This window comes from Amblyomma americanum, chromosome 3, assembly GCF_052857255.1.
Source record: "Amblyomma americanum isolate KBUSLIRL-KWMA chromosome 3, ASM5285725v1, whole genome shotgun sequence".
Taxonomy (NCBI): domain Eukaryota; kingdom Metazoa; phylum Arthropoda; class Arachnida; order Ixodida; family Ixodidae; genus Amblyomma; species Amblyomma americanum.
The window spans coordinates 192139780-192158047 of NC_135499.1; the positions used below are offsets into that span (position 1 = coordinate 192139780).

The 18268-nt window shown below is 50.1% G+C and overlaps 2 protein-coding genes across 6 annotated transcripts in view; both read right to left on the reverse strand.

The window, feature by feature from the left end:
• The window catches only part of LOC144125713 (5'-AMP-activated protein kinase subunit gamma-1-like), a 261476-nt gene extending 257036 nt beyond the window's left edge, over nt 1–4440 (reverse strand). The window contains exon 1 of one of the 4 annotated variants that reach the window (XM_077659350.1): nt 3900–4440. In XM_077659350.1, the coding sequence (XP_077515476.1) occupies nt 3900–3947 (48 nt within the window). In that variant the 5' untranslated portion in view covers nt 3948–4440. Of the gene's footprint in view, nt 1–2359; nt 2593–3899 lie in introns of those variants that run through there. The other 3 variants (XM_077659349.1, XM_077659353.1, XM_077659351.1) reach the window with 3 other exon arrangements.
• A 9919-nt stretch (nt 4441–14359) lies between these two features.
• The window catches only part of Hacl (2-hydroxyacyl-CoA lyase), a 39863-nt gene continuing 35954 nt past the window's right edge, over nt 14360–18268 (reverse strand). For both annotated transcript variants that reach the window (XM_077659357.1, XM_077659356.1), the window contains 2 exons: nt 16440–16626; nt 14360–14659 (listed from right to left, as the gene is read on the reverse strand). In XM_077659357.1, the coding sequence (XP_077515483.1) occupies nt 14627–14659; nt 16440–16626 (220 nt within the window). In that variant the 3' untranslated portion in view covers nt 14360–14626. The remainder of the gene's footprint in view (nt 14660–16439; nt 16627–18268) is intronic.

The following is an 18268-nucleotide window of genomic DNA, read 5'->3' on the forward strand; positions in this document are numbered from 1 at the left end:
TAAATTCGATTTAATAATGAGGAGAGTGCCCTCACTGCAATGTTGAACAGAAACTGGGATAGGACGGAGCCCTGAGGGGTTCCCTTGCCCCCTAGTTTGGTTGTGGGGGATTCAATGTCTTGGAAAGCCGCCCTCCTGGCGGCTGAGGTCGTGAAGACGCAATGCATCTTCACTAGTCTGCGGAGCATCCCCTCCCTACACCCGCGTCCCAAGCCTGCGTGCCGGGAACGGGGATTTGGGGACTCCTTCTCGGTGGACAATAAAGTTTTCATTCATTCATTCGTCATTCTCTCCATTCATAGATCCCTGGGAGTCTTCCTACCACTCCCGGCGCAGTGGTGCAGCGGCAGATGCTTGCATCGGTGGGACTTGGGTTGCTTAGGTTGTCTTGCGATCTAGATTGCTCTTCCCGAGCAGCCTCTTACGATTAATTATCATTAGCTGCCGCCTCACACGGTGGGCGGGTCAGCAGCTTTCCACAAAACCGGCTTTAGACAGAGAAACAAGCAACTGCTAAATGCGGGGAATGGCCACTATTAAGTGCTAGCGCACTAAAAATTCAGCTACAGGTAGAGTCACTGGATCTGCAGGTATGGGTGCAGCGCCGTTAGTTTCAGCGACGTCCACGGTAGCCGCGCCAGCTAGCGGGCGGGTGGACGGGTACGGGAAGCTGAAAAACTGTCTTGTCTAAGACCGTTGGACCCGGCCGCAAAGCTACTGTGCTGCTGGCCACGACATACGACGAATCAGGAAACGTGAAATTCCTCCAAGGTTCAATGATAATTGGACGGTGCGAGCGATGTAGAACGGGCTAACCTGAATAACTGTCGCCCCCAGGCTTCGACACCATTCCCTCCTCCCATAGCCCTGTTTCGAAACAAGACGCACGCGCCCAACGCTGGAACGACCGCGCTAGAGATCGTGGGAAAGGGGAATGCAGCTCATTTAATAATTACCAACCTAGAGAAGGGCGGCTACCGGCGAACACGTTCCCGGCCAGGCAATTGGAGGCAGCTTTCGCATTATACCGTTATCTAAACCACGGTAGCTAGAGACAGAGTGGCAGCCACGATCTAGTCGTCCAGAGCCGGCGACTTCGTAGATGCATAGAATCCCGGCACACAAAATGCACGCGTCGACGGCAGGAGCTCACGTCCTAGCAGCTGGCTTGAGAGGAGCGCCGTTTTCCAGCGCGCGGGAACATTTCACGTGCCCTGTTGGCGTATGCCCACACATCAGCCAGGTGGTCGTGCACACAGATGTGTAGGGACAAAACAATACCGGAGCACGCGGTGGCAACGGCACCGCGCACGCAGCTGCAACGACGACTGGAGGGCGCATCATCGACCATAGGTCGGCCCCGTCGCGAGCGGAAGAGACGCGATATCGCCCTGGCTGTCCGCCAAGGGACAATTGGACGAGGAAAGCCCGCCGCTCACGGGACGCAGATCGTGGAGGGGAGGAGGTCGCCCACACGGACTCACTGAACCAGATAAACAAACCGCGAAAGGGGGCGGTCACGCCGCCACGACCACGCCGATGGACAATGCCTCCGGCGTGACGAAAACAGGCCGGCTGCTGCTGCTGCTGCTGCTGCTGCTGGCAGCCACCGCCGCTCGCCCGGCAACTGAACGCCGACACATGCCGCTCACTGCCGGTAGCACACTTTACCGCCGCCGACTCGATCGGTGGCCTTTCCGGAACACAGCGACGCGAACACAACGCCCGCTGCTGCGATAAAGAAAGGGCAGCGCGATCTCAGTTCCGCGCACCGCGGGCTGACAGATTCTGCCCCGGATCAATATTTTCGGGCAGGACACGGGCGAGAGCAATGGGTGCGCGCAGGAGCGTGGCGCCCCTTCGCACCCCGGAAGCCAGCGGCACAACAAACGCGTGCGCATATCCACGGGGGAGAGCGCCGGTTGTTGCTGCGGCGCTGCCAAGTCTTCCTGACAACGATGACATGCCGCGCGCGGCGCAGGTTCCCCCGACGCAAGAAATAGGCACTGTGTGGTAAAGATATGCACGGCGGCGGCGATCGGCCGATCGAAAAGCAGCCAGCTCCCGGGTACGGCAGCACGCCGGCCCGAGGTGGCGGTCGGACTGAGCCGCACGCTGCTCTGCCGCTGGGAAAACATGTGCTCGGCTGACCTTAACCTTGTCCTGTGCTGGCGGCCGTGACGCCCGCGATACACGCGACGCCGTCGCTGCTCGCCGCGGATTCTCAATGCGGATGCGACGAACGCCGCACGGTCGTCAACGCGCCGCTTGCACAGCGCAAAACCGGGCTGCCAAAATCACCACGAGAGATGCACGGCCATGCGCTCTACCTAAAGAGGGCGGAGAAAGACGAACTCGCCTGTTCCTCGTGCCCTGCTGCTGCTCGCTGAGAAGTGCTTGCAACGTTGCGTCCGTCACGCAACGACAAGTGCACAGGGACGACGGCACTGAATTATCCTTGGGCTGTAAAGCACACCGACCTAGAAAAACACTCCGACGGAACGTGAACTTCTCGCTTCGTCTTGCTCGCCTACACAAAACACGGCCATGCGGCTACGAAACCGGCGCGGCGGCGCGCGCAGCCGGTTCATCATCACGTGACCAGAACACGCCCCTTTGACACAACACGGCCGCTCCTCGATCCGCGCGGCCAGCGCGGCGGCCGTGCCTCTCTGCGAAGCCTGTTTCCGACAGCATTACCGGTTACACGACGAGTTGCTATGCTGGAGCCCTGGGGACAAACTGAGCATTCGGGTTTTCGGAATCTAGAATCAGATCGAGCAGGACTTTCTCTGATGACGCGACCAGAAGTAAGCAGACGGATTTCGTTTCGTATTCTGCGAAGCGCAGCAGACGACGACTCGTTCTGGGAGCAGTGAACTTCCTTATTGACATTTATGCGGGCAGGCACGCCATGTGAATTATAAATAGCTCTGGCTGGCAACATAGGAAGCGCGGAGCGCAAACCGTACCCTTGTTGGCAGAAGCGCTTGTCACGCCCCGTGATTGCTCTTAAACCCTCAGCAGCGCTGCCAGAACACGCTGCACCGCGAAGCGTTTTCTCATTCTACCTGCAGAGGTATGCAGGCTCACATGTGCAGCTTACGCAGGTGCGAATTTTACCTGTCTGTTGCAGTTTCATCGCACTGCGTAAACAACACTGCGAGTGCCTCATGTTTCCAACGAGGATCATTTTGCACGGCGCGCGTCGGCGCTTGTAGAAAACGAGATGCCTATGGCAGCGTCCTGTCTGCGTCAGCACTGCATATCACGTATCCGGCTTCTCGACCATGCCCAGGTACATGTGTAGCCGCGTGCTGGCGAAAATAGCTATCGGAAGCACGACATCGTCTTGTTCAGTTACACAACAGATGCAAACAGGGGTAACATATGCGCCCCAAGCACGATTCATACGGATGCAATATAATGCCTATAGGCTATAACTATGCACATTGGACTAGCCTCTCGCTGCATTTACAGAACATGGTTCTTATGCGTACAAAGAGGCGTCTCAGTTCGTTTTATAAGAAAATTCTGCTACAGGTCAGTCTCAGATCGCAAATCAGATTACAAACTAAAAATAATAAGCAGAGATGTGATGTAATAGCGTTTTGGGCCAATGCATTGATACATGCTATCACGTTTCTCGAAGGCGCTGTTTAGAGTGAACAAGCCTATACTTAAATCAGTGTCAATGATCACTCGAAAATTTTGTCTATAGCAACCTGCAGATGCAGGCGCTCAACTATGCCACAATCTGCGAGCACATGCACATCGAGCTCCGACAATTCAGGTTTCCTGCACAGCAGTGACTTCCTCGATTCCAACTCATCGCGACTTATGCATAGAGTGATCGAACGACCTCTCGTACGTCCGACCGGTCGAACGCCCGATCTTACCTCCGGCATGGACAGTGTCCTCCTGGCCGTCTTCCAACGCAGAGCCATCTTGCAAAGGCAGAGGCGTGCACCTATCAGGTCACCCGGCAGCTCACACCACAAGTCCGACTAGGTCGACTTTCGCGCACCAGCCATCGAGCAACTCACGACCAGATCATTCCAGCAGGATGCGCGGGCCGTGTGAAGACGCGTAGTCATAGAGGCGTCCCCGCACGTACGCTGCGCGCCAACGACGACAACAGCTCGCCGAGGACATTCAGTTTACCGCGCGGTCGGCCCAGCTCCGCACCGCTGGCAAGCCGGGTGACGAGGAGAAGCAGCAGTCAAGAGTGGCGAAATCATCGCGGCATGCTCCTCAGTCCGGACCTGTTTTTGGACGCCTTCGCGGCCGACCAACGCCGTGGCGGGCCTGCCCCTCCAAGTATGCGACACGGAACGACGCAGCGGTAGAGGCGACGACGTCTGGACAGCCGTGCATCCGGAGCCAGCAATCTAGCCAAGCCGCTGGCTGAGGCCCCCTCGACTGTGTGCTTTCCTTGTCTCGCCAGTCGAGATAACGTTCTTACGCTGGGAACCGGAGGTGTCCACGCGCTGTTTGCGGAGCCCTATCTCTCTCTCCATTGCACGCAATGGCCACGACGTAAAATGTCGCGACCGTTGCCATACCAACAATCCAGGTGAGGCCCGAGCGGCTGCACTTCGTAGTGACAACATGGACACAGACGTTAATTGTTGTGGGCAGAAACGGTGCTTTATACACGACGCAAGGCACAAAGCCACGACAACGCCTTTACTGGTTAACCAGCCTGCGCATGATACACCGACAAAATTGGAACTGCTCCACACTCCGCACATTTCCAGATCGCATGTAGAACATGACACCCATGTCGACACAGCCAATGTACCACACATCAAAAATATGCAAGTTGTAAATTACGGGGTTAAACGTCCCAAAGCGACACGTGGGTTATGAAGGACACGTAGTGGACGACTCTGGATTAATTCCAGCCACGTGGAAACGAAAAGCGACGCTATACTATCCTTGTCGAGCGGGTGCTCGACTGGTAACGTATTTTGCACAAAAATTGTGCTCAAAAATGCACACGGACTTATATTTAAGTGAAGACACGCACAAGACGGAAACGTGGGGTGACAAGTGGAGAAGCTGGCGAAGATATAATTTGCACGTGGCAGTATACTTTCCAGAAGCAAAAAGCGTGCTCTGTTCCTCGAGTGCAAAGCCGGTGTTACCAAGCTTACCTGACACATTTTCGTCCACGTTCCGACAGGCTCACGGATGGTGTACAATCGGGCTTAACTGCCGCACCCTGCAAGCGAGGTGGGTGGACAACTGCCTGCCATACCTCCCGTTCTCCTAACTGCAGACGCCGCGGGTATCTGCAGAACTTTTCAATTGAGATAAAATATTTAAAACTAGGCTCGAGCTAAAAGCAGAGTGAGTGTGTGCGTGTGTGTGAGTGAAAAACATATCGCCAAAAAGGATGGGATTAGTGGGTGGTCAGTTGTGCCAGATGGCCGTCGTTTGATGGTTGGCGGCGACTATTTCGGCTCACTCGGTAGCCTTCACTTGCGTGGTCTCCTTTTTGGATGGTGGACACTACTTATCAGCTAAAACATATGTTAACTAGTAAGCTGGTTAACCTCAATCAACTAGTTGATTTTTGAACTCGCCTCACTGTAATCATTATAGTTAGAGTAATGACGATGGTGTCCTCACAGTTCGAGGAATAGACATACCAGGTTTTCTTTTTCATCATTTCGAAAAAGTGATTCTCCTCGGCTTTGCAGCGCAAGCAAACCTGGCCCCGCACACGCGCAAAACCAAAACCGCGTGATTGAGGGGGAGGAGGAAAACACTTTATTTACCCAGTGAGGAATAGAGCTTGCTCCTCTAAGGCCCGCTGATGATATGCCGAGCCCGAGATGATCCCGACATTCTATGGCAATCAAATTTTCTCTCCCTCTCGCAGCCAAGCACTCCCGCAAGGAGGAGTAGGGTAAGGAAAATAAGGAGAGGTAATTGCAGTGTTACCTGATCTCTGGACAGCTGGGACAGTGGGCTATGTCACGCCATCCGAAGTTGCAGAGCATTAGTAGGGTGAGGAGAGCATTAGTTCGAACTTTAATTGCGAAGGACGAGTGCTTGTTCCGTGTTGAGTGACGGGTGATTGTTGGGGTAAAACTGCGCGGTTTTTCCTGGTGTTCTTGTAGTGTTCAGCTATTTGCTCTTTGCATGTTGCGGCGTCTTCCGCTGACGTTGTATTTGGCCAGGCGATCGAAGGCGCCCGGATGTTGATTTCGCGGGGCCGTTGATGAACCAACAACTCGATCCTATAGCATGACCAGGCTTCCAACGCGGGGTGATTTTTGTAATGTTCGGACTGCGGTTATAGGATTCTGCTAGAGGTCATGTATAGGTGGGTTTCCTGTGGTCGGCATTGTATATTGTGGATGTCTCGGTCGGAGTCAGTATTTAGATGTTGATGCCAGTGGTCTGGTGTTTAGTGAGTAGAGATGCTTCCTGTATGGCATATATTATCGCGTGTTTCTATAGTCGGATACAACTCAAGAACGAAGCTGTTTTCCCCCGTCAAAGACCCCCTTCCAGCTAATGGCGTCGGCCGATTCTCATTAGCCTGCTAGCGTCACAATGCAGGGAGCGCCCCAACAATGCAGGGAGATGACTATTCTCTTTCATCTACCACTTCCTGCATTGTCAAGCTAACATGGCTATGAGAATCGGCCGACGCCATTGGCTGGAAGGGGGTCCTTTGACGTAGAAAAGCCGCTTCGTTCTTGAGTTGTATCCGACTAAAGAGCGGTTATGTTGGGAGGGTTGGAAGCGTGAATGATGAGAATGCACGCAGCCACGCCAACAAGTGCGTCACTCGGCGGAGCGAGTGTAACATATGCTCTCTCCGCGCTCCCACCCGGACGCTGATAAATTCTCCGCCAACACTGCCTCAGTGTACAACTTAAGAGCGTTAGCTACGGGAGTTTCAAGTGTTTACATCGGTGTGCTGAGCAAACGCGGAGAAGACCAAATTCTAACATCCGCGGATGCTTCCTTTCCGGAAACATCCCAAAACACAAGCAGCGCCATCTACCTCATGCGCTTTGCACTACTATTGCGATTTACAGCCACCCTCGCTATGTCCGATATATTTCCTCGTTATATCAGTTAATAAACTTTGTAAACGCTTGCATCACAACACGACGGATCGTTTGACACCACCCGGAACTCCCTGCGACAAACGATTCGGACGTAATGGCCGTCTGAAGGTCCTCGGAATGCACGATTTGGGCGCAGAAAAGTCGTCGGTGCGAATCCCACATATATTTTGGGCTTCATCTCAATTAGTAATTTTACCCTCAGGAACATGCCGTCATTTGTCGCCACTTCGAACATTAGGCGTCACACGGGTGGCCCCAAATTTTATGCAAATGGTGGTACCGGGGGGTGGGGGGCGTTTCACTTCGATGGCCGCTATTTGGTCTGTCGGGCTCACGTTCACGTGACGTCATCCGCAAGAGACGCTAGAGGCCGGCGCGGTATCCGCCATGTTGGCGGTCGCGCGCGAGGCCGCAGCATTTAACTCGCTGGTGATCGGTGAAATGAGTGTATTTCACGTCCCTTCGCAGATAATTTGTCCGGCCCGTAACATATACTGTGTAACTGACTGGATACGCCGTGAACTGCGCGAAACCCGAAAGAGCGCGGGCATGCTGAAAAGGCTCCACTGCGCCGGCGCGGTGTGCGACGTAGTACAGGGCTGCTGCCAGGCGTTGAATTCACCGATAACGAGGCCCGCCTTGTGCACGGCTTATGCCGACAGGCCAAGAGATTAAACGTACAAACCTATGAGATGGCGCAAATGCTTCACCAGCGGGCGAGCCCAAAAGCCGTGCTTAGGGTGCCGACGGCCGAAGTGCCGTTTCTGGAGAGGTAATTCGAAGTGTCTCTTCGCACCGTCTGCTGAAAGTGACGTGTTACTACTGAATCTAGCGGAATAGCTGCACATCGCGTTGCTGCGAACCGGCCTAGATTCCAGGCCTTCTGCATTCGTAGCAGCGCTTATACGGTGCTACAGTCAAAACTGCAAAGCATTCTCGCTGGGTCTGCCATTCGTGTTGCGCGCGCATGACAGTATTTGATCGACCGTTCTGTTGTGCAAACAAGGCAGCTATGGCGCTTTGCCTTCCTGCTGAGACACCGTCTGTGAAGCAGTTCCGCAGTTCGTGCACTGCAGTTGGAAATACGACTTTCTGGTCCTGCATGAGTAGCAGACAGTTATCAACATCAACATACATTCAAAGCTGCAAGTCGTGTACATTCTTGCGTGCGGTGCAGCCGGCCAATTTTGCTGCCGAGTACACGAGGTGTACGTCCTTTCTTGGATGAATCAGCCCAACAGCAGGGGGTGGGATGGCTCGCTAGGCCCCCTGCGCAGGTAGCACTTAATCCCTCTCACTCCTTGCGGATAGCTGCAGCAGGACACGGTTTTGGTTTGGTTTCAGGAATTTAGTGTCCTGAAGCGACTCGGGTTGAGGGACGCCGCAGTTAAGGGCTCCGGAAATTGCGATCGCCTGGGGTTCTTTCATGTTCGCTGACTTCGCACAGTACATGGGCCTCTACAATTTCACCTCTATTGAAATTCGACCGCCGTGGCCAGGATCGAAACCGCGTCTTTCGGGTCAGCAGCCGATCGAGTGCCATAACCACTGAGCCACCGCGGTGGCTCGGGAGCCGGTTTTTCAACTCGTTGCTCCGAAGGTACATTCCGAATGTCTCGACTAGTCTAAAAATTGAAAACTGGTTGCTGGGGAAAGGAAATCGCGCAGTATCTGTGTCGCATCTCGTCGGCGGACACCTGAACCGCGCCGTAAGGGAAGGGCTAAAGGAGGGACTGTGAGAAGAAAGGAAGAGGTGCCGCAGTGGAGGGCTCCGGAATAATTTCGACCACCTGGGGATCTTTAACGTGCGTGACATCGCGCAGCACATGGACGACTTTGCGTTTCGCCTCCATCGAAACGCGGCCGCCGAGGTCGGGTTCGAACCCGGGTCCGGATCAGTAGCCGAGCGCCATAGCCACTGAGCCACCGCGGCGGGTTGACTAGTCTCGCTGATATCTAACTGAAGGCTTCATTTACACGAACAAGACATGAGCAGGTCGAGACAGGCGTCGAGCTAGACAAGGTCACGGCTGCGCATTTACATTAATTCGGTACTAATAAACAGTCAAGGCAGTCGCGGCGCACCCTCGAAGGCGCAACGACGCGAGTAAAGTGGCTAAACCGTGACTTGGGAGTTATTTTTGGAGCGCCAAAAACAAATTTTTGAGCATCTATATCGACATATTGGAGTGATAAAGAATCCAATCTCTAAACAAGGGAAGGGGAAATGAATCCTGGCTAACATCTAAAATACCTCAAGGAAATCCCTTGTTTGAGATAACTTGGAAAGATCATTTTCGAAGCGCTTTACGTACGTTTTTACCAGACGAATGCTCGTTATAATCAATTCTGGAGTTTGCCTGATTATCTGCAATGCGCTTGGTTTTATTAAAAACGGTTCGCAGCCATCATTCCCACGTGTCGGGATCAGTGCGACACGTACACACTAGTCCAGGCAGCGAACGGTGTTTCAAGCCCAGCTGTGATGCATTAGGAGTGACTCCCCCTATTGGCCTGAGGGATTGCTCAATGATACCTAGAAGACTTGGAGGCGCTATCATGAACGTCGCCCCCACCCCTTATGGTGAGACCTGTGCGCACCTATGGTTAAGAGTCCAATACAGCAAAAACCCGTTAATTCCCGTGTAGGCCGCTTTCCCGGCTGCTATGTTGTGTCCCACTGCAGATTCCACGGAATTTCATGCATCACTAACGCAGTTGTGGCAGTGTTCATGCATGACACGTGATTAATGCCTCCTCGTGCAACGAGCTCCAGCAGCCATTCTGAATTTTGACGCACTCAGCCTGGTTTGACTACACAAGCATCAACCACAGCGAGCATTACAGAGACTGCAGGCGCCACAAGGCACCTTTAGCGTGAGCGTGCAGCATGGTGTTGGCACGCCAGCCGTAGCAAGACCCTACAAATGCCCATCAGCGCTTGACAGTTACCGTATTCAGTGGCATCCAGCGCGCTCCGACCACTCCGTCGAATCGCGCTCTTGAGGCCGACTTTGATTCATGTTGCGGCAGTTGATAACGTTCCATCGCTGCAGTTGAGCATGCGCATGCAAACGAACATACGAAAACGAAACTATGCGACGAAAGATGCCGCGCCAGAAAGGTGCATTTGTGCAGGCTGCCTCCGAGGCTTTTGTTTATGTTGTCCACTTTTTCCTCGTCCCCTACTGCTTAAAAGGTTCTGGATTCTAAAATACGAAATGTGTGTATGATTAAAGCGGCCAGTACGAAAACAGCCAGGTGCATATGCGTGCCGTAGTTCGCCCGCTGACCGCGCGCTACTGCTTCCCTTCTATTGATATTGATAGATATCCATCGCAGACACTCCTACGAATGATTATTGCGAGCCGTAGTTTTGCAAGCTCTAGACGATTGTAGGAAATAAACGCACAAGTGGCAGGCAATGACGTACTATTTTTTCACGCACTGGCTTGAAATAAACTAGTGCTCAGTACACTACGGCTGCCTTTCTTTCTAATGCGCAAACTGTACATGATGAAATCGATCTAACTGAAAATTTGGAACCACCACTGCTCAAGAGAGACACTTTGGCGAACTTCTGGCTGTTTTTATCAGGATGCCGCAACAAATCTCGTTCGACGCAGAGTGACGCCGGAGTGGAAGCATTGCAGGGCGAAGTAAACCGGCTCCTGTTCCGGTGGGCTTGCTCTGCCCAGCAGAAAACCCTATTTCAGGGCGTGAAGTGGTTGTACTGTCATCCACGGGAAGGACCTGAAGAGTCATCCACCTCTTGCTGTCGGGATGACTCAACCCAACCCGACAGCGTTTACACAAGCCTGGTAGGCAAATTTCAGCCCCACAGGACCGACTCGAAATGACGTTGCCGAGTCCATGTAAACGCCCTGGATCTACCCGCACAGTCGTTGAGTTGGGGTGACCTTGCTCAGCCCTAAGCCTGGTACTGTCAGGCTCTAAACAAAAAAACAATTTCAGGCTATCTTCTGTATTAAGGACTATAGTCAGACACAACTTAAGTCTGCAGTGAAGCTCCGCCCACATTTAGGACTGGTGCACAGAATCCCTCCACGGCAAAAACGTAGTCCTTCGAAGCTAATCACGAGAAAAAAGTTATAAGATGATGATTATGGATTTTTATGGCGCAAGGGCATCTATGGCCAAAGAGCGCCATGACACAAGGTATTTTCTTTTCCCAAGGTGGGGTCAAAGACCAATTTCCCAAGCATTTCACCCTAAAGAAGCCGAGCAAGAGGCAGGGAAAAGCTTGTACCCATTGTATCACCGGTGGGTACCAGGCGGCACTGAGGATCGAACCCCGCACCTCCCACATGCGAGGCGGACGCCCAACCACTTGGCCACCGCTGCGGTGAAAAAAGTTACAAGCTCTAGAATTTTGATACCTGGCTTGTTTAATAAAATCAAACATTTAAAAAGATGATTTCGTTTACTTTTGTGACTGGCTAGCGGAGTAATACAGTACGCCGTGGACTGTGGCCTAGTGTTAACAACTGCTGTTTCTTTCCTACTATAGGATCTGGGATTGAAGATTGCTGGTAAATGTGTTCAATGTGTAGAATGAATGCTTTAGGGCATTCACACTAAGTAGGAGTCCTTAATTTGGAAAGGAACTGGCGATTTAGTATTGCTAAAAACAGTATTTTTAAAAATTCACGTCATGCTTGATCACCGCATAGTGATGGTTTTTGGAACTATTTCTCTGAACGATGATTATAATGTCATGGTGATCGACAGGCCACCAGACGCTGCCGTTCACTGTAGCCACGACAGCCACAACATCACGGACACACTTTCGGTAAAGCCGCCTGTTGCTGTGCAAACCTCTTGGGCATGCGTGAGCAAGCTAGGTCAATCGAAAATGACTGAAAATTGAAAATTCATTTTGAGGAAAGGAAATGGTGCATAACTGCCACATTTCCCTCCTGGAAACCTTAACCCCCCAGTAAGAGAATGGAGGAAGATGGGAGTGACAGAAGAAAGAGGTGCCGTAGTGGAGGGCTCTGGAATCATTTAGACCACCTGGGCAGCTTCCATGCACTGACATTGCACAGCACACAAGCGCCTTTTGCATTTCGCCTCCATAGGAAAGCGGCTGCTGCGGCCAGGTTCGAACCCAGGTACTCCGGATCAGTAGCCGAGTGACCTAACCACCGAGCCACCGCAGCGGGTGCGCACATGGTTCCGATTCACTGCTGCATCATCTCTCCGTCTGTAGTTCAGCAGATGGTAACTTTGAGCAGCCGCCCCTCGAGTTGCGGGTCCAACATTGCCGACAGAGAAGAAGGAAGAGAAAGGTGATGACCGATGTGTGAGCGGGAAGGCAAAGACCCACGCGCGGGAAAACGGGTGCGAGAACCAGAAGACTACAAACTAAGCGTCAACCGATGACGTGACTATAGCCAGGGCTCAGACCCCTAGCTGTTTTCTTTTTTTTTTCTGATGTCTCAATGTGTGCGAGTTGCGGGGAGAGAGGAGGAGCGTCATTTCTATATACTATCTTCGGTACTTATGAGGCTAGCTCAAAAATTCTTGGGATGGGGTGATGACTTATAGAATACCTATCCCTAATCTGCTTAGTAGTCCATTCAAGTTGAACTGTTTGATGTCAATGTCCATAAGCAATTCACAGACACAAAGAACCAATTCACAGACACAAAGACAGAGACCAAGAAACTATGTTTCCAAAATGAAGGTTGAATATAACTACAGAGCACTGCCCTTTCCTGCACCCTTAAACGCACCTGCTTGGACACTCCCTCAAGGACATAAATGGAACAAAATTATGTCCGGCTTCTGGTGGATTGGATATGGATGAGGATAATGCTGTTTTACTCGGGGTGGAATGTTTCAGGAGCCAATCATCAGGCCTCAGAACTCTACATGGCTGAAAGCACATGTACAAATGGCAGCCCAAGCACGCTGGCACTAAACGAATGTGAAATCGCTGCCCATTCTACTGACAAGAGCTTGCCTACATCGAGGAAAAAAGGGGTGGGGGGAATCACTACGTGATGGCTGCACTCTAATAAATACAGCAGCAAATGCTCATCTATATCCTGAAGCAGGGACTAAATATTAATTCTGTGGAAAAAGCTTACAGGTTAAAAAACTACATGGCCAAGCCAAGGCGCAGGGAAATGCGCAGCAAAATGTAACTCTACGCTCAAACTTCGCTCATGTTGCAGGCGTCTATAAGGCTACTTGAATCATACAGGTCTGTTGTGGTGAACTGTCACGAGCGCTGCAAGTTGGCTGCACTGCCATGCTGCACTGTCCGTTTATAGCAGACATTCGTTGGGTAGGCGGCCCAAACACAGAAAAACAAAATAAAACTGCCGTGCCCACACTGCATGCGAGCAGACATGCTACAGAGGGTCACATGCCCTTCGCTCCCTTAGATTGGCTGATGCTGGCTGTAGCTTTTGCACTGCACGCTGAATTTTCTAGCCTAAGTCGTGCTCCTGAACCTAAATTTATCCCCTCATGTAAGGAAGCATATCTGGGGATGGAAAGGTTTCACAAACCTTACAATACTCCGAGTGGAAAATTTTAAGACCTCGTTGCAAGAATTTGTTTGGTTTGGGTTAGGTGGGTTTAACGTCCCAAAGCGACTCAGGCTATGAGAGACGCCGTAGTGAAGGGCTCCGGAAATTTCGGCCACCTGGGGTTCTTAAACATGCACTGACATCGCACAGTATATGGGCCTCTAGAATTCCACCTCCATCGAAATTCGACCGCCGCGGCCGGGATCGAACCCGCGTCTTTCGGGCCAGCAGCAGAGCGCCATAACCACTCAGCCACCAGAAGGATTTGTGTATCAGGTATGGAGACCCTGGTTCAGGAAGTTTAAAATGGGCCCCGAAACAATTTCGCTAGTTCCATTTCAGGCGAGTTCTTAACGTCATGAGAATACAAATGCAAAGCCAACTACATACAGGAATCAGTGGGCACAAACGTAGGCTAAGAAAACAAACGTCTTGCTACAGACAGCTGGTCTACTTGGTGGCTTTGCACATGACACACATTGAGAGGTGGTACCAGTGCAAAGAGATGAAGAGCAAGTTCTGCAGACAGCGTCGTATTCACACATACACCACTGGCTGCCCATCTTCATTTTTATTCTTCACAGCTGCCAGCTGTGAAAGATGAAATACCGGCTGAAATTACTGATCTGAGTGCCTCCCTAGGCATACAGTGGAAGACACTATCCCCTTACAACTATGCTTTCTTTTCATCAAACCAACTCGCAGATTTTTAAAAATGGCACCATTTTTTTAATTCATATAAACAAAAATACACCAACCTACACTAAAATTTTTGTAACCAAGAGCCAGCGACCAGCACTGCTGCACTCATTTGATTAAGCGTAAACCTTACCCTGTGAGTACAAATAGGAAAGAGTAACTGGAGACATAAGTGCTAAGAGGCAAATTGCACCTTTGCTGCAAGAATGGAATTAACAAAAAATTCTGTTCAAGTTCCAGTGCTACCGTTGTGCTGTGGTCTAGCAGACATCATATTTTTGATTTCGTCAGCCACTCGAAATCCTGCAAGAAAAACCAATAGAAGAAAAGAAAAAAATAATTATTCTGTGATTCACTAACAAAGAGCGCAGCATGCTTCAACAACTGGCAACTTGTATGAACAGTAACTTCATTAGTCAAAGTGCATTGTAACACAGACAAAGCAGTGCTCTCACCCAGGCGCCTCTGCTAGCTCAAATGCAGCTAAAACACTCTACATACTACCGTAACAATAATAAAAAAACAGAACAGTTCACACAGCATTACATTTTAAGCCTTGTTCGAGCGTGGTCAGCTGAATCTGCCATTGCATGCTTCACCTGTTTACATTAATTTGTACTTCAGTGCAAATCGAAAGAACATGACGGTAGTCACTTGACCAAGTGTTATAAAACATAATGACACAGAATTTAAATCACTTAATTTAGCACCATTTTGAAGCAACAAAGATGAGTGCATACTTAGAAAGTATAACATCAGGCGATGAGGTAAAATACTGCACTTCATGTCTCAAGTGTAATAAATTCGCCAGTGCTCATTAAAGTTCATGGCCTTTGCATGAGTACACAGTTTGTTTACTGTAAATGAATTAATTTCTGTGAGAACCTAAGTTTCACTCACTTTGCAAACAGAAAGTGATTTCTAAAAGACTGGTCCAACAAACAATTAATGTGGTCAGTCACGGTAAATTAGGTTGCTCAGGCACTAGCATAAGAACCAACCAAGACGGTTTTACTATAAATGCTCATGAAGACGCATATGGAGGTTTCCCTTCTTGAGAAAATCACTCATTTTCAGTAAATGACTAAGCCGACGACAAACATGAGATAATACTTGTCTGAAGGGTTTTACTGACCTATTCGCGTATTATATGCCAAAACATAGGCTGTCGCAATTACCTATACATGGAAAACATCAAAAACCAAGCTACACACAAAGGCTGCATTGAAGAGTCTTGAAAATGCACCTTCACTTCTCCGTGCAATTTTGAAAAGGTGCTGTACACCAGAGAGAAAGAAAAAAAAAACTGAATAATATGGAACAAGAAATAACACAAATAAAATTTTGCTATTTTTAACACACAGCTAAGGTTAATTAAGACAGTTTGGCTGCAAGCCCTGCAAGCTACAAGCTGGCTAGGATGCGGCCGCAATAATGCTTTTGACTGCCAGCTCCTGCAGAAGCTCCAGCCATCTCACAGAATTTGTTCCAGCAGCCCAACAAAATTAATCTCTGAATGACTCTGAAACTTTTGCACAGAAAGAAAGAATGAGAAATCAATTTGGGAAAAACAAAAGTCCTTTACAGAATTTGGATCACTAGGAAGAAGTTGAGCTTGCATGTGCAAGTGAAGTACAGACAAGCTACAGGCACACTGATCATAAATTATTTTACCCTTCTCTGCAGGCACAGATCACATTGAAATTCGTGTCCAGGAAGCCTTCCAGTTACAAGGACAAAAAAGAATAATAATATGAAAATGTGCTTTTCAGTCAAATTCATGACTTTTGCTTTGCATCATCGTTTAACTAAATTTTTGGCCTCACTGAACGCAATAAAATAATATAAAATTTAAATTAAAAAGCAGTTTGAACTACCAGACCACTTATATTAATCAGAACTAAGAGGTGCCGTAAGATATATATTGACCAAAATAAACACTAAACTGGAAATGAGGAGAGCAGCAGCAGTTGGGCTGTTGCTGAAATTCCTGTTGCACTCAGATTGTGGAGTTTCGTTTACCACGTGCGACATTCATTATCATCTAGACAGGAAAACAATGAAAGAGAAAACAGAAGCTAACCTGGGGCTTCCTTTGAGCCATGCCGTCAATAAGCACGTTGATAATGGTCGGCCGGTCTGTAGTGGCAAGGGCCTCTGTAAAGGCTGCACGCAGCTCCTCAGGTGTCGCGGCGTTAAAGCCCTTGCCATCAAACATGGCTGCCATTTGGTCATAGCGGACACCCGGCTGGAGAGAGTTGGCCGGGAGCCTGCAGAGGCATGCACTCATCAGTGAGGACACGCCCTAGAAAGGCATTCTGAATAAAGTAGCTAGTCAGCGTTGCATTCTTTTTCTACTGTGTTCAATCCCTTGCGCACCTGGACATGTGTAAAAGAAAACTGCCTGTAGCTCTTAGAGAATCCAGAGCCTCAAATAAAAAAAATTATGGGAGAGGTGAACAGATTTTCCATACATATGTTCAGTAAGCCCAATGCTGCACTGTCAGCTACCAAAATTGTCAAATTTTTATACTCACGAAACGAACATGACCCAAAACAGAGCAAACCAGGCAGCAGGAGCTGCAGACTGAAGTTAGAGGTTCTATCTTTTTCCTTCTCAGGAAAAACCCAAGAGCCATTATACAGGAGCGCCGCAAGAATCCAAATCGGACGTCTTTTCAGCATGTCTCATAGGTCTACCATACCGAAGGTTGTGATCAAGACATAGTGGGAGCAGCATCATCACCGTTGCCCACGCCCTGCACTGGCCAAGGTACAATAAAATCTTGATAATTCGAACTTGGTTAATTCGAAATCCCAGATAATTCTAAGAATTTCTGCGGCCCCGTAATTTCTAACGCAAAACTGACTGGCTAATTTGAAATGGCAGCCCGCACCAGCCCGGTTAATTCCAAGACCTGGGGTGCCACTAGGGTATCCCCGATCCCGATTTTGCCACAAATCGGTTAAGCCACGGCCCCTTGGAAACCACGAGGCGGCGCCGCAAAGCGAAGCCGATGCTTGATATGCGAAGCACCCCAGCCTCAATGCTCCCAGCACAAGAACCAGTCTATTGCATGGCTTGTGGGCCGCCGAAAGGTGCGCCTGCACTTGGCCCGCGACATGACCCTTCTTGCACCGTGCCCGTGAGAGGATGACTGCGCCCAGCGCCGGCTTGAGCCATTTCTTAGAGTGGTGTAACGGGTTTAGAGGTTTAGGTTACCAGTATCTGATTATGTTAATAGCATCGTGTATAAGTCAACCTTTCTAAGGGAAAACAACCATATGATAATGGGGGTTGGCCTGAGGTAGTTTTGTACGAGCGGCTGGTAATACGCGCTCTGTGCCAGCGTCCGTTTACGGTAGGACGCACGAGGCTACAGGCATAAAAAAAGTCGTTAATTCGTACGGAAATGGTTCCACTAATGAAAATTCTAATTGTGCCGTTTATCTGGTTAGCTCACGCTTGTAGTTGTTTCCTCAGACGAGCGATTGGTAGCGCGAGAGCAAGCTTCCTATAATCTCCGAGGCATGCGTCGCGCCATAGTCAGTCAGGCCGTACGCGAGTATGGAAGACAGGATCGAGCGCCGTTTTCTCGCACATAATCTCCAATGGCTTCAGACTGTACACTGTCCTTGTGATTGCATCGTTAGGCACTTACTGCTTTGAGTTGCGTGCACGCCGCGATTCCATCGCGCGGGAAACTAAACACAAAATGCACCAGCAAGACGATGCGGGAGTAGAGGGGGCGGTGTGTGCGTCAACTTGTATTTGGAGTCAACTTTTTTTTTCTTTTTGCCAGCAGGGGTTATGAGTTTGGGGGGGGGATAGAATTTTACGCAGTACTGTATGGTAATTGAAAAGCTTGTCTAACATAAATAGCACTGCACAATTTTTTCCCCTGGGTCCCA